General features: G+C 32.4%; 1 protein-coding gene across 1 annotated transcript; it reads left to right on the top strand.

The window, feature by feature from the left end:
• Positions 1-305: 305 nt before the first annotated feature.
• Positions 306-4,571, top strand: LOC108470823 (AP2-like ethylene-responsive transcription factor ANT). The gene is made up of 9 exons (XM_017772305.2): positions 306-1,526; positions 1,644-2,319; positions 2,506-2,588; positions 2,713-2,721; positions 2,818-2,906; positions 3,017-3,090; positions 3,187-3,237; positions 3,342-3,418; positions 3,674-4,571. Exons 1-9 carry the CDS (start codon positions 1,208-1,210, stop codon positions 4,330-4,332), a joined length of 2,037 nt encoding a protein of 678 aa, XP_017627794.1. The 5' UTR covers positions 306-1,207; the 3' UTR covers positions 4,333-4,571.
• The last annotated feature ends 12,170 nt before the right edge of the window (positions 4,572-16,741 follow it).

Below are 16,741 nucleotides of genomic sequence, written 5' to 3' on the forward strand. Positions count from 1 at the left end.
AAAAAGGCTAGTCCTTTAGGAGACACCATTACTTTCCCATTATGAAGGTGTTTAAATTTTAATGTAATATACTGAGGTGTACCAAATAAAAATACTACTATTGTACTTAGAGCTTAATTTTATGTCATGTAATCGAAAAGGTTAAATTGGAATTTTAATGTTTGTAAAAAGGAATTTCTGTCCTAAAATTATGGTCTTTTTTGTATTAAAAAGACAAGAGATGCTCACTTATTTAGTTTTTCAAGTTAAGTGGTACATGAAATCAGTGTATTTAATGTGTCGATGGATACATCCTTTTCGCCTTTTAAAAATATTGGAATAATAAAAAATAAATAATTTTGATCATAAATCCTATAAGGAAGCTTGAAAGACCAAAAACATACATTCCCTAAACCATCTTTGCTTAATGGGGGAAATAACATTTAATGTTATGTAAGTGGAAGATTCTAACCTTTTAAGACTAATGCTTAATCGCGGCAAGTATTTAAGTAGATATTAAACCGACATGAAAGAAAAGAGACGGTGTTGATATTTTAATTGGAGAACAGGAAACTGTGGTATATCCACATGGAAAAATAAGGATCCATTGGCTCGTAAGTAGCGCTACTGCTGCTACAAGCAGCTTGTCTTTGGGTGCAGCAGCTTCTGGTTGGGGCTAGTCTTTTCCCAATCTTTCTAAATGAATCTTTGAATTTTCAATGTGTGTAGGGGGAGGGGTCTTTAAAAAGAAAAAGGGTAAGTGGAAGCAAGAAGGAGCGTAGGGTAAAGCAAAAGAAGAGGTCTTTCTCATTCACAGATCCCTATGGAATGCAGGAAGGATGCCCAGCATAGCTTGCTAGAACTCATTCTTTTTGTTTAGTTTAAAGGAACTTACTAGCTTTGTTTCTCTTTAGAAATCCTTTTTCTGTGAGAAAGAGAGAGAGTCATGCATAGAAATAGAATTGATTCAGTTGCAGGAGCTTTGGATTTGTTTTAGATAAGTTGCTAGATTTGATCCATCACTTCTGCAGCTAAAAGCCAAAAATCCCTCTTGTTTGTGTGTGTCTGTTTTTTCTTCTTCTTTTTTTCTTTGGCAAAAATGGAGTGAAGCATTGAGATGTTTGGTTTATGATTAGTTCGTTTGTTTCCCAATGATTGAGTTGCCCTGCGCCAAGATAAACTTGCCTAGAATCTTTACTAGGTTTGAAAGAAGCATCATAGTTAAAAGATGAAGTCCATGAGCAATGATGATAACAACAACAACAACAATAACAGTAGTAACTGGTTAGGTTTTTCACTATCTTCTCACATGAAAATGGAGGTTAGCAATCAAGGCCATAATAGTAATCACAAAACACTGTCAGCTGCTTCTGGTGTTACAACAGCAGTTCCATCAAGCTTTTTCCCATCTCCACCATCTCATCTTAGTTATGGACTTTATTATGAAGGAGAAAATGGGGGCTTGTATTCTCACTTTCCTGTGATGCCACTAAAGTCTGATGGGTCTCTTTGTTTAATGGAAGCTCTTGGCAGGTCCCAGTCACAAGGTTAGGCTCAAACTTCTACTTGTATATTCTTTTCTTTTGGAGTTTGTTTTATGCTTTGGGGGAAATAGTTGTTTATATTTTTTCTGGACTTTTCTGTCTTTGACTTTTGGTGTGAAGCAATGGTTCCTACTTCAACTCCTAAACTGGAGGATTTCTTTGGGGGTGCAACCATGGGGACCCATCACTATGAAAGCAGTGACAGAGAAACTATGGCTCTTAGCTTAGACAGCATGTATTACCATCAAAATCCCAATCAAGATCACAACTCTCAGAACTGCCTAGACCACCTGCAACACTCCTCGAGGCAGCAGCACCACCAACACCAACTTCAGGTCCAACAATACCAATACTACTCAGGATACAGAAACCAAGAAATGTTGCTAGCAGAAGAAGCTGATCAAGAAACCCATGTTACTGATTGCAATCTTCAGCTCCCAACAATGGCAGATGATGGAAGCGCTGCTATGAAGCACTGGGCTTCAAGAAACTACTCCACTGAGCATTCTGCGATGAATCAGAAGATGATAGGGTGCATGGGTGATAATGGAGCTGACTCTGGCTCTATTGGTGCCATGGCATATGGAGATTTACAGTCTTTGAGCTTGTCCATGAGCCCTGGCTCACAATCAAGCAGTGTTGCTGGTTCACAGCAAATCTCACCTTCTGCAACTGACTATGCAGCAATGGAAACCAAGAAAAGAGGGCCTGAGAAAGTAGATCAGAAGCAAATTGCCCACAGGAAATCCATTGATACTTTCGGGCAAAGAACCTCTCAATATAGAGGCGTTACAAGGTTAAAAGTTTTTCCCTGCATCTTAAATATCTTCTTATTCAACATTCTTCTGTATTCTATGCTTTCCTACAAAACCCTTTTTCTTTCTTTACATATTAAAGTTTCTATTTGGCTCTTTCTTGTAATCTATTCCTTTAATCCTGTTTTTATTAGTTCTCTAAAGCATTTCCCTTTTATGTTACTTAGACATAGATGGACGGGAAGATATGAAGCTCATCTATGGGACAATAGTTGCAAGAAGGAAGGGCAAAGCAGGAAAGGAAGACAAGGTTAGTGTGGAACAATAATATACCCTCTAATTTTGGTATTTTTTGTTCTTGACCGGACTCATTTTTGTTCTCTTTTTCATGCATGACTTGGGGATTCCGATTCTAATCAAATGATTATTTTCAGTTTATTTGGGTAAGCCCTTCTGGCATTATTAATCATTAATTATTATCTTATGTTTATTCTTGTAATGTGTTGAATAACAAATCATTTCCAAAATCTTTGTTTTAGGGGGTTATGATATGGAAGAGAAAGCTGCAAGAGCTTATGATTTAGCTGCACTCAAGTATTGGGGACCCTCCACTCACATCAACTTCCCAGTAATTAGCTAATTTTCTAGTTACTCTTTTTTTTCTCTTCTTCTTTTTCAAATAGGGAATGTGAACTCTTTTTTGGTACTGAAATGTAATTATGATACTTTGTTTGGTAGTTGGAAAATTACCAAAAAGAACTTGAGGAAATGAAGAACATGACTAGACAGGAGTATGTTGCTCATTTGAGAAGGTAGTTGATCTTTGTCCCCTTCTTCTTTCACTGCAGTGCATGGATCACCATGATCTATGATTTTTTTTAATGATTATAAAATTATACAATATGCAGGAAAAGCAGTGGATTCTCAAGGGGAGCTTCAATGTACAGAGGAGTGACAAGGTCTTCTTATGTACTTCAGTTATAGAAGCTGTTGAGCTTCAGCTCCACATCATTTCAGCTCCTTTTATCTTATTATTTTTTTTCTGTTCTGAAATTTTAAGCAGACATCATCAGCATGGAAGATGGCAAGCTCGGATAGGCAGAGTTGCTGGGAACAAGGACCTTTATCTTGGAACATTTAGTGAGTTTATTTCGGCCATTTTCATTTAATCATATATCATTGAATTTTAGAGTGTGTTTTTATTGACTTTAGAAACGCCAATTCGTTGGCTCTTTCGGCTCTTTTCCTAAAACAAAAAGCAAAAGCAAAGTGAAGAATAAGGCTGTTTTGTCCACAATCATGCACGAGAAGAAAGCTGATTATATTTCTAGATTGTCTTCTTTTGTACTATACGTAACAAGGTTAATTCAAGCTTTTTTTTTCCCTCCATTTCAGGCACTCAGGAAGAAGCAGCCGAGGCTTATGACATAGCGGCTATCAAATTCCGTGGTGCGAATGCCGTGACAAATTTCGACATAACGAGGTACGATGTGGAACGAATCATGGCAAGCAGCACCCTCCTTGCTGGAGACCTGGCACGGCGAAACAAAGACATAGGACCTGCAAATGAGACTATCAACCACAATCTTTTAGCTCATAATAGCTACGGTGAAACCAACATTTCACCAAAGAACGACGGGTCTCAACCAGACTGGAAAATCGTCCTTCACCAGTCCCCTGAACAGCAGATGGAGATGAAACAGGCAAATATGATTGAGAACTATAAGAGACAGGATTTCTCATTGGCCCCAGACAATGTGGTTGGGACGGACACAATCAACTCAGGCCAGAGGGAAGTGGATGATTCGAACAAAATGGGGACTCACTTTTCCAATGCTTCTTCACTGTTGACTAGTTTGAGCAGCTCAACACAAGGTAGCAGCGGCAGCCTAGATAGAAATAGCCTACCATTGCCGTTTGCCATGCCTGCTCCACCGACCAAGTTGTTCACTAGTTCAACGAACTCTCTGAATTCTTGGATTCCTTCAGCTCAGCTAAGGCCTGCACTCGCTGTGCCAACTGTGCCAGTATTTACTGCCTGGACAGATGCTTAGATTAGACGTTTTGGTATAGTAGTCATTTTTTTTTTGCATGAAAAAAAATCAGGAAAAAAAGGCTGTTTGTTCTTTTGTGAGTTTTTTTCCCTTGGTGAAAGCAATTAAGAACTTAATGGAGGTTTATGTGATAACTGTTGTGAAAAAAGAACAAAGTTTTAGACTTAAATCATATCCTCTTTAACCTTTCTTAGTATCTTGAAATGAAAATTGATTGAAGGAAAATACTTTAAAGACAATATGATTGAAGTCTATGAAATGATTTTTGCAATATTGGGGGGTGAACTGATGACCATATAGTCATAATTAGATTCACCTTTTACTGGTCTTCTTTAAGTACAAAAACAGCTCAGTATTTGTCCCAATAATGCAAAGCTGGTCTTCAGCTTTGGGGCCTTTGACCATAATATCTCTCATCTCAAAACACCCTTAAGTTCTCCATATCCATAACACCATCATTGCCAGTACCCCTTTTTTTTGTAAATCTCAGCTTTCTCCAAAGGCAAAAGAAGAAAAAGAAGGGTCCAAGGGAAATGGATTCCCCGCCCTCGTATGATTCAAGGGCACATAATTATTTCAAATTTTATCTGTTATTTTGGTGGAAAGTGAATGAATTAACCTTTTTTAATGGTCTTCCTTTAGAATCCCACTAACTGTAAGGCCTAATGATGCAGGGGAAGAAGGGAGGGTGTTTTTTAAAAGACATTCCATGTCCAATTGTGGGTTTCCCATGACCAGTCTAAGGTTAGGTTGAATCAATCATGGTTTTTTTTTTTTTTTTTTCGGTTTGCAACTCGTGGGATATGATTTCTTCCCTTCATGCACATGTGCATAATCAAAGCACTTCCATGCAAAGACAATAATGATATATTTCTAATCAAAAAACAATAGAAGGTTTCAATTTCATACCACCAGAGTTAATGGTTCAGCTCAAAGTTATCAAAGTGCAGTAGCTTAAGAAGTTTGCATTTGTTAAAATCTACTGACAAGTAGTAGCAGCATTAAACGAAACAGTGGCTAAAACCCGGAAAGGACAGTGACCATTAATTTTTGGTGCTGACCAACAGTGCAAAAAGCATTGTAGATGATTGAACAGTGCTTTTCTGCTAACAATAGCCTTGTAATTCAATTTCATGAATGATTGCAAGAGCTTACATTCTGGGTTTTCTCTGTGTTTAGGATAATAAAATGCTTTTTATACAACCATAAGAGCCAGAGATGTGTGTTAACTAAGCAACTTGGCGCCTTCAAACATGGAGCTTAAGAGACTAAGAATAGTATAACTTTTTTTCTTTTTTACAACTCAGCAGGAGTAAATCAGTAACATGAATATGTATGACCAATAAAACAAACATTTGGGTTCAAATAGCATAAAGAACTTGTTTGACATTGGAAATCCATTGTTTTCATTGATAAACTGCATACGACAGGCATATCTTTCGATAATGAAAAGCTTGATTGGAGAAGATTGATTTTGATTCTAAGTAGCTTTGTCCAAAGTATAGGATTACAGTGAAAATACACACCCTCCCTAGGTGTGGATAACAGTGTTTTCCTTGTTTTGGATTTTAATGCTTTAATTAATGAAAATAATAAAACATAGATCGGATATGAGTGGCCTATCTCGCAACCTCTTCCATGAAAGAGAGCACATGGATATCTCTTCTTTTTTTAATTTCTTAACTCTAAATTCGGAGAAAATAGTCAGAATTATACAATTTGTGTAAAATGTTTCATGTTTCATTTTTAAAAAGATTTATAATGGTAAAAGAAAATACTTTTTGTAAAGAAAAATCAACTTTATAAGATGTCAAACGATTGATATAACTTGTTCATCTTTCTTACAAAAGAAATCAATTATTTATCCCCATCTTTCAATTCCACCGAATACTCAAAGCTGGAAACAAACAAAATTATTGACAATTTTTATTTTTTATTTTTTTTTTTGGTTTGGACAATAAAATCTTTTTGAGAAAAGTGGTGGTAGCAAAATTGCAGAAGAAATAATGACACATCACTTTATTCATCATCAAATGTAAGGGTGGGTGGACTTGAAATTTTTGCTTTCAACCTCAAATTCGTGTGGAAATTATGCTGCATATAGACAAAAATCTTTTGACTAAACTTCTCCCTTGTTTCTTTACAAAATACAAATTCAATTATCTAAACTTTAATTCATTTAAATTATATAATCATCTTTAAAAAACGATATTAGATTTAGTATCATTATTATTCAACTATATAGAAGAATATAAGTTTGAGTGTACTTAAGAATATATCATTTTTTGTAAATTTTATATACTTTTATTTAGGGGTAATATAATTTTTGACTTTTGAACTTAGCAGTAAAAATCAATTGAATCGAAGCTACTCAAAATCAGTAAAAATCGAAAACCAAGACAAAATCCAATAGTTGAATAAGTTGTACCTGTTAAATATTATATAATTATTCTTGGTCTAACAATTGAACCAATCAAACCGATTGAATTGGGAGCCAGTGATCTAATTGGTTCAACCACTGGCCTGAATATTAGAACACTCTATTTGACACTCTAAGATTGTACCACATTACCACCTAAAAATTTATACATTTTTTTTAATTTTCAATTGATGATGTGACACAATCTCAAAGTGTTACGTCATCAAGCTTTTATATTTCTTAAGTTTTAAGACTAAAATGAATCTAATTGCCAAGTTCAGATACTAAATTAGATAAAGAAAGTATAAGTACCAAAATAGACTTAATTACCAAATTTAAGGACCAAAAATTATATTATCCCTTTTACATATAATCATTTCTTTGTTTATATATATATTATCTTTTTTTGGTTTCTCAAAAAGATATTTTAACTGGAGCGAGCTCGGTGACTCCAATTGATTAATTTTCTTCGTTTTGTAGGTCCATCAAAAGGGTAAATAGTGACAACAAGTTTTAAAACTACTCCATAACCAAAATAAGAATTGCCTTCAACCATTAATAAAGGTAGAAAAAACTTTTATCATTTTATATATAACCTCGTGATTTGTTTATAAAACTTTAGAAAGGTTACAATTGTTTAACAATCTCAATTTTTTAAAGAAAAAAAGTTAAATTAGAATTTTCATATAATTGTCATAACATAAAAAATATTTTATTCATTAAAAATTAATTCATAAGTTTGTTTTTTAAAACCAACATAAAGTTGAAGGAAACATTTTTCAAAATATATGATATTTATATTTTTCTATTGAAAGTTATTTCAAAGTATATAACATGATATATTTTAATTTGAAATTGTTATATTTTAAATATTAAAATGTAATTTATATATTCAAATAAATTTTATAAATAATTTATATTAATTACTTTAAAATATTTAAAAATAATATTTCATATTTCAAAATAATAATAAATTGTAATAAAATATTTTTATATTTAAAATAATATTTCATATTTCAAAATAATAATAAATTGTAATAAAATATTTTTAGTAGTTTATTAAAATATCATAATATTAATAAATTTAAATCTATTACCATATTTAAGATTTTTATTGAATTAGTGTCACCCTCAACATAGTCATTAACTCTCAAGAATTTACCAAAATTCCCTCATTTTCAATAAGTGAAAGATATTATCTTCAGATAATTTTCTTCTCATATAAAATCTAGAAAAGTACTTCAGCATAATGAATTCAAACCCATAACATTGTGATTTGTAGTTTTTTAAGATTAAATCATTTCAACCAAAGATATTTTTTATTATCATTTATATATTAGTATATTTGAGTGCTTTACTGAGTTGGTGTCACTCTCAACTAGGTCACCAACTCAGTAATGAATTTACCAAAAGTCCCCCATCTTTAATGAGTAATAGATATTATCTTGAGAGTAATTTTATCTTTTCATATAAAATCTAGAAAAGAATTTTTGCATATAATGGGATTTGAATCCAAAACATTATGATTTTTATTTTTATTTTTTAATTTGCTACATACATTTATTTTCACTTTCATTGTGGATATGATGAAATTTAGTATCATTTAAATGTATATATTTTACTTTACAACATCACGTTTAAAATAAACATTTTATTTTCTCTAAAGCAATAATGTTAAATATTTAAATTTTAAATCAAAGTTTTCAAAAGTAATTTTTACCACAGTTTTCAAGTTAAATTAGCCCTAAATCTATCAATTACAAAGAAAAACCACACGCACACAAATTCAAAACTTACGATGGAAAATGAATTAGGAATGTCATGTTGTCCAACAATTATGAAATTTTGTTTATTCTCACTGTTAGATTAGGCCTTTTCAACCAAGGAATTGGAAGGAATGGCTTCAAGATAATGTTACTTCAAATGAGTGAGCCCACCATCTACTGATGCTCTGGTTCATTGTTTTTGTTTTCGCCCTATGGGAAATCTGGTTGTGTCATAATGCATTAGTGTTTTTTTTTCAAAACCTAGACTTTTATAGGAGTTTGTGCAATAAGTGATCCTTGGTGCGGGGGAATTTTCTACTCTCTCCCCCTTTCAAAGAAGCTTAGCCTATCAGGTTTTGTTCTAATGCTATGGAAACCCCTTCTATCGAGGTGTTTCAAATTAAATTCGGATGAACCATCTTTGCGGAACTTGAGGAAAACAAGTGCAGGCACGTTTACTCATGATCATCAAGTGTGGTGATTGGTTCTTTCTGTCATATCCCTAATGTGACTAATGTAGAACCAGAACTTTGGGCACTACGAGATGGACTAATATTACCTAAAGACCATAACATTGAAAATCTTAAGATTGAAGTTGACACTACATCTATGTTACATTTCATGAAAGCCCCTTCACACTCTAACTTATTATTATCTCATTTAATTGTTAAGTGCAGGATGCTCGTCCATTCTATGAGTTCTAGCTCTATGATGCACATTTTTCAAGGAAGGGAACAAATGTGCAGATGCGTTGACCCGTTTGAGAAATAGTTATCAACCTTATGTTTCTCATAGTGTAGCCTCATTTAATGAGTTATTATGTATGTGTTCTAATCTACCTAGTTGTATTTATCACTTATTGTTAGAAGACTCAAGGGCATCTTATGTATTGCACTTTAATCTAAGGATAAAGTACACCAACAATCACTCAACTAGATCTCAATGACAAAACAGCCACTCAACTTTCAACTCAATCACTAAAATTTCAAAAAATAACAAATTAGTCACTACTAAACATTTTCTCGTTACAGACATAAAAATTATGCTATTTTCCGTTACAGACATAATGGAGCTGCCATTTTACATCTTTCTCTACCCCTCCCTTCCCATCTCACTCCCCCTACCACTATTCTCCCATCCCTTTCCTTCTTCCCCACCATTCCTCCCCTACTTTGATTCTCTCATTTCCACAGTCCCTCCCCCTACTCCAACTCTCTCCCTCTTTCCCACCATCCCTCACCTTACTCCTCTTCTCTACCTCTCTCCCACCGTCCCTTTCCCTCTAACCCTCTCATAAATCAACAATAGTTTACAGTCCCTTTCCTTCTGTTTTATAATTGTTTACAGCCTCTTCTCCATGCTCAATCCTGGAAAATAAAATTTTTTAGCAATAAATGAAGCCTTGAATCCCATTACATTCACAAAAAAATCCATAAATGTTTTAATTCTACCCTCAGAAGCTGCCATTATTGAGGGATGATTCTTAAAAGCATATAAAACCTCTTCCTCAAACCAACCATATTTCTTATAAACATCAATCTTTGTCTCCCAAGTGGATTTTCTCATTGAACCCAAAACAATAACAGTTAAACTAAAAGTAAACCTTTCAGGACTGAACCCCATTTGCTTTACTTTCTCTACGATCCCTTTGAATTGAATTGGAGAATAAAATAATATCTTAGAAACCTAACAAAATCCTCTAACTATGTTAAGCTCAGGAATTCCATTTTGTCTCAAAACAAAAAAAGGGTTAACTTTACCATATTTGTCAAAATTTGAAGAAAGCTATGGTTTTCAAATTTTTATGTGAAAGAAAGGCCTTTTTTTTTTCAATTTTTAAAATGGATTTTTGTTTACCTGCGTGGCTGTAGAGGTCACTTCTGTCATTGTTTTTTCTGCCAAATTTGTTAAAGCTATCATTTTGATAAGCAAAAAAATAATATAATGAGAGAAGGAGAGAAACTTACTAATAGTGGTGTGAGAAGAGGAATGGAACAAAGGCAATTGTGGCTACCACAATCTAGGCTTTGCTTGCTGAAACTGCTCTACTGCTCATTCTTCAAAAATGGGTCTTTGATGGGATTTTGCTTGGAGGTTGAGATTGAGATTTTTGGTTGGGAAGAAAATGACCCATGATTTTGGGAGATAAAATCAAGGGGCTTGAAGGGTGGGTGGGTTAGTAGAGGGAAAAGGACAATGAGGAAGAAGGAGAGAATCAGAGTAGGGGGAGGGATGATGAAAGGGATAGGGGAGAGAAGGATGTAAAATGGCAACTTCGTTATGTCAGTAATGGAAAATGATAGCTCCGTTACGTCTGTAACGGAAAATGACTAGTGTTGATTGATTTGTATTTTTTGAAAGTTTAGCAACTGAGTTAAAAGTTAAGTGACTGTTGATATACTTTACCCTTAATCTAATAGTTGAATAATAATCGTTACTTTTCTTGCTAAAAAGAAAAAATTGGGACAAAAAAGTAAGTAAAAAGCTTTGGGCCATAACTTATTTACAGATATACAATAAGGTAAACGAATGCATGGTTATTTGGTGTTTGTTAATATAAAAATTTAACACTTTTAAAAACTGTAATTATCTTTAGTAAATTATATGGGCTTCCATCGAAGATACGTATGGGATGGTTTCTTTTGGGGTTTTTTTTTCTAAATCTCAAAGTTATATATTAATTTTGATTTAAAGTGAAATTTTGTATTTAAATTTTGATTTTGTGTAAATTTATATATATAATTTTGATTTAATGCAATTCTCATAAAATATTAACACAATATTGATATATTATTTTATGTTTATATCTGTATACACAAATAATTATATTTAATCAATATAAAATAAATTAGTGTATTTATTTCTTTAAATATATACGATTGAATCAAAATTAAAGTTTCATGTATGCATTTGAGCCACAATCAAAATTTCATGTGTAATTGCATCAAATCAAAGTTGTAACACCCCAGTCCCAACCTAGACGTTACGGTCAGATTGTGAGGGATATTTCGTACGTGAAAATAATAATGCTTATCTTTGGTGAAAAACTCTTTCCAACTTAAGAAAAAACAGAATTGATTAACATATTGAAAACATTTCTATTCTGAAAAACCTGTAAGTACTATGATGAAAACCCCGTTTTATTAGCTTTATTAAAATAAATCCATTTTACTTAAATTTTTTGTGTGATAACATGTCGTAACGACTTAGTTAAAAACTTTGCAGTGGAAAAACATTATAGCAATTTGGTCTTATACAACCTTAGTTTATTTTTGGTGATGTTGTCTTGATTAAAATACCGCTTAAAATTAAGATATTTTTCAAAACAAATACCAAAATAATTTTTAAAGTCCCAAACAGAATTAAATTTCCAAAAGCCCGAAAAGCCCATAAAAAGTCCAAAACATACTTAACCACAATGTGCAAACCAAGCTCCAGAGTCGCCGTCCAAACCTAAGCTTGAGGATCACCTAAAATGGAACTAGACAAATGAGTGAACTAGAAGCCTAGTATGTGACTTGGCCCACAAACATAATTTACATATGGGATTTGCATATACAAATAATCAGATCAAAATTTTTTATTATATAACATATCAGAGAATGTTATATAACATATTGGAGCATATCATATAACATATCGGAGCATATCATATAACATATCAGAACATATCCTACTCTCATCGGCTACACACCATCTCCGTCCAACCAATCACACCAATTAGGACAATAAGAGTCAATCCATCCAATCACAATGATATATGGCAATATGCCACTTATAAATATGCAGCTGAGCTGCGAAACTAAAATTTACAGTCTAGTTGCCATAATTGCAGTAATAACAACCATATTACACTTCTTTCATCATATCATAACCTACCCCTAATGCAACTGCATAACATAATAGCATACATACATATATCATATATTGCATGAGATGCATACCTACACATATATTTTACGGAACATAATTCAGCACAAGATTTTTACAAAAAAAAACTTACTTATCATGCACCCTAAGCTTACCTATGTGTATGCACTAAAACTTATGATTTTCTGGGCCTGTATTATGCTCACGGACTGAATGTATCGTGTCCCTTAATCGGGATTTAAAATTGGTCCTGTAATCACACACAGTCGTATGCTCCACACGGCCTACCACATGGTCGTGTGGCATACACAGTCTGTCACACAGCCGTGTGATGCTAGGCAGCTTTGAAAACAACCCTAGTTTTTTAATTTTTCAAGTTTTAGACTAAGTTTCAGATTTGTTTCACACACACTGTTGCTTATTTGATTGACCACACAACTAAGAACTCACAATACATATATTCAACCATCAAATCATACCAACTAATCATAAAAAAACCTATTCAACATAGCTTCTTTTTATCAAAATTTTAGCCTCTCAATGCGAGATTCGAGTACTTACCATTCAAAAAATAGTGTCCAAAACGAGAATCACTTCACTGGTGGAACTTGATTTTTGCATCTTTCGCCTAACCATAACACAAGAACATTTAATGCCTTTGAGAATAAAGATTTAACATTAACATAACCCTATATTGTTCCAAAGAACGAACTAAGAATAGAGCTTTAGAAAAAGTAATTAAAGGGAAAATTACACTGCAAACAACTTGCAATCCAATAGCAACAATATGCACGAAATAAAAGGCAATACTCAAGAGTTATCAAAAAGAAGAAAAAGAATTCAAGGAAGAAGAGAGAAAATAAAAGAAAATCAATCAGATAGGATAAAGAAAGAAAAACAACGTGCAAAAGGGGGTGAGGGTTGGATGGTTGCAACCCACAATAACAAGGAGCAAAAATATTCCATATTTGTAGAATATAAGATTTGAACACAAGACTTAGAGGTAAGCTAAAACCATTGAACCAATAGACTCATTCTTACCATAATATTGCGAAAACAAAAGATATGCCCTAAGGCTCAAGTTGAGCGTACTTCAAAAATAAATAAGAAAATCTCACAACATCAGGATCAAACTCAAGACCTAAGCAAACATCCAAGGCACTTAACCAACACACCAAATCAAATTATTTAACAAATTTGCACAATTTAAATCTAATAAATTTGGGGCGTTACAAAAGTTCATGTATCAAATTGCACATTGAATCAAAGTTAATGTAAAATTTTGAGATTTGTGTTTTTTGTTTTTGAAAGTGAGATGGTTGGTCTTAGCTTTACAAATTACAACGAAATTATTGAATAATGTTTCAAAATATAGGTCCGATTGTTAACATGTTTAATTTTTTTTGTTAAATTTGTTGGTGTGATATTTTAAAATAAAAAAGTATTCATTCGGTAGTAATGTAACTAAAAAGATGATGTAATGAATCTAAATTTAGTAAAATAGTTTTAACAGTGTTAATAGTTGAAATTAAATTTTAAAATCTAAAGGTAGACGAACTAAATTCCTAAAAATGAAAGTAAAAAGAAAAAAATTTCAAAATTACCAAAAGTAAAGGGACTTATGGCATATTTTAACGTAAATTTAGAAATGAATCAAGAATGGGATAGGCGAGAACGTAAGGAAAATTTTTCATGGTGTGAAAGTGAGCAAAGAAATAGACAAATCTATTTTAGTTTGGAACCAATTTTAGGAAACCCAACCCAACCATGCATGTATAGTTGCAATCAAGTTGATTGGGCCTCTCCTTTGATTTCCACTAAATGTAATTTTAGACCATTGGGGTCCCTTCAAGTAGCTAACTTATTTCACCTCCAATCTAACACTTCTTTTTTAATAATGGAATTAGATAAATTCTTTCATCACTTCACTCTGACAGCTAACCTTCTCTTTCTTTTCTCCTCCTTTTATTTTTTTTTTTCAAGTATGTGAGTAACTGGTTGCAAACATCAATCTTTAATAATTGTAATAAGGAATAAGATTACTAGAGAATCAACCTTTTACAATTAAAATTGATATAACCACTCACGTTGTTTATAAACATAACATGATTGCACAAAATATGGTCAGGAGTTATGTATTATTTTTATATTTACATTAAATAAATTATGTTGAAACATCAACATTGAGAGGAGAATAATTCTCGAGTTCCTTGGAGCCCGAAGCATTGGACTAGAACCTGAAATAACCTTTGATTCCACAAATAGTTTCCTCATTAGGCTTTAAAACAGAGAAATTATCTAAAGACACGCGAATATCCCCTTTTTTTTCTAAAATATCTACAGCAGCGAGCCTAATAATTAATCTTTCATATCTTGTGATCCTGTTAAGGGTAGGGATGGATCCAAGGGGCGCGAGGGCAGTCGCCCCCTTGAAATTTCCAGATTTCTGAATTTTATATATAAATTATCATGTATTCTAGATTTAGTGTTCACATTGTATAAAATTTTCCCCCTTGACCAAATTGTATTTCATATAATTCGCTCATTTAAGTCTTAAAGTTATACTTTATATTAACAAAGTATTTTTCAGCCATGAAAATTGTGAAGGCAAGCTTCACGATAGAATGGAGGATGATTTTCTTTCAACTTACTTGGTGGCATACATCGAAAAAGAGATAGCTCGAGAATTTTCTACAGTTTCTATCATTGATGAGTTTGATCTTATGAAAAACAAAGGGTGCAATTTAGGATGCCTAGTATTAAGAAATAGAACTAAGCCCAAATTTTTTTATTTAATTTTGGAATTATAATGATATTTATGAAATTTTTAGTATAATATTAATTATTCTATTTTGCATATTGGAAAGAAATATTTAATTTTACATAGTGTTATTTTTCTCTTTTAATTTTTTACAGTTAAATAGTTCATACTTTTTAAAAAATATTAAATTGATTTATTTGATAAGAAAAAAAAATGTAAGAAGAATTGTCACTTTTTATGTTAAAAAAAAAGGTAGTTCGAATTTAAAAGTTCTGACTTTTTAGAGTAAAATCCTGAATTCATCCATAATTAATGGGTAGATGTTGACCATTCATTATCACCCTCAACCTATAGGCTAAAGTTTAAAGAAGTGTCACATTTTGTCTCCTTGTACCCAAGCAAGTCACAAATGTCAAGATATGCTCTTACTTAATGAGACCCCCTTTCACACCACGGAAAGAAATAAAACGTGATAGCGATTTAGGGACAGAAAGTTCTACTCTGATCCGTACAACTCTAACTCTTCAAGGTTTAAATCAAACTTAATACAAAAAACCAATAGATTCAGTCGTGCTTACAACCATCAACTTTGGAGGTAAACCATAAACTGTTGTTGAACGAATAGTCAGAGGGGGCATTGTAAAGTTGAAACAAATGTGCATGTGAGCACCCTCAAGCATTCAATTCATATCTCTTATTTATCCGAATTTGATAATACTAATGTTATTATCTGAATTTGAAAGTTGTTGGATGTCCTCCACATCAAGGTTTGTCAACAAGAAACTTGTCCAACCTTGAACCAAATCATCCACAACAAAAAAACACCTCAAACAGCAAAAAGAATAAACACAAAATATTATCAAGTGAACCATGGGAAAACGCTTGCACTAAAGGCAACACAACTAAACTGCTATTGCTTCCTTGGAGAAAATCAAGGAGACAAAAATGTTTTATGATGATTAAATAATTAAATTGCAGTAATTTAGGTATTTTAAGTCATTAATTAGTAATTTACTTTTATAAATTTTAAATCGTCATTGAATTATGTCTTGTAATTAAATTAAATTAATCATCTAATTCTTATTAAGATTATTTGGAGCATTGAGATTTCTTGTTTCCTTGTTTGCTATTTCATGGCCGGGAAAACCTCTTTATGTTCTTGTGTTTTTGTTTTAGTCCTGCATGTAGTTTTGCTTATTTCTAATAATTTATGTTCTACTGTGGAAAAGAAAATAAAAGAAGATTAAAACTGTTGACTATAGAATAAATGGAAAACAAAAGAAAAAAAGAAAAATTTTAAATTTATCATTTTTATAATTTTATAATTTCTCAACGTTGAATTCCATATCAAATATGCAATTTAAATCATTTTTAATTCTAATTAAAAATGGTTTTCACTAAAACAAATTAAATTGTTTTTTATTTTGTATAATATATTGTTCAAATAAATTCACTTTTTTTGGTGAATTACAATATCAAGGCAAAGCCTGAACAACAATCGTGACTAAAGCGACTCGAATCCATGCTACACTTAGGACAATGAACACCCTTGATCAATAGACCATCACATGGGGTCCAAATAAATTCACTTTG

This window comes from Gossypium arboreum, chromosome 11, assembly GCF_025698485.1.
Source record: "Gossypium arboreum isolate Shixiya-1 chromosome 11, ASM2569848v2, whole genome shotgun sequence".
NCBI classification, from domain to species: Eukaryota; Viridiplantae; Streptophyta; class Magnoliopsida; order Malvales; family Malvaceae; genus Gossypium; species Gossypium arboreum.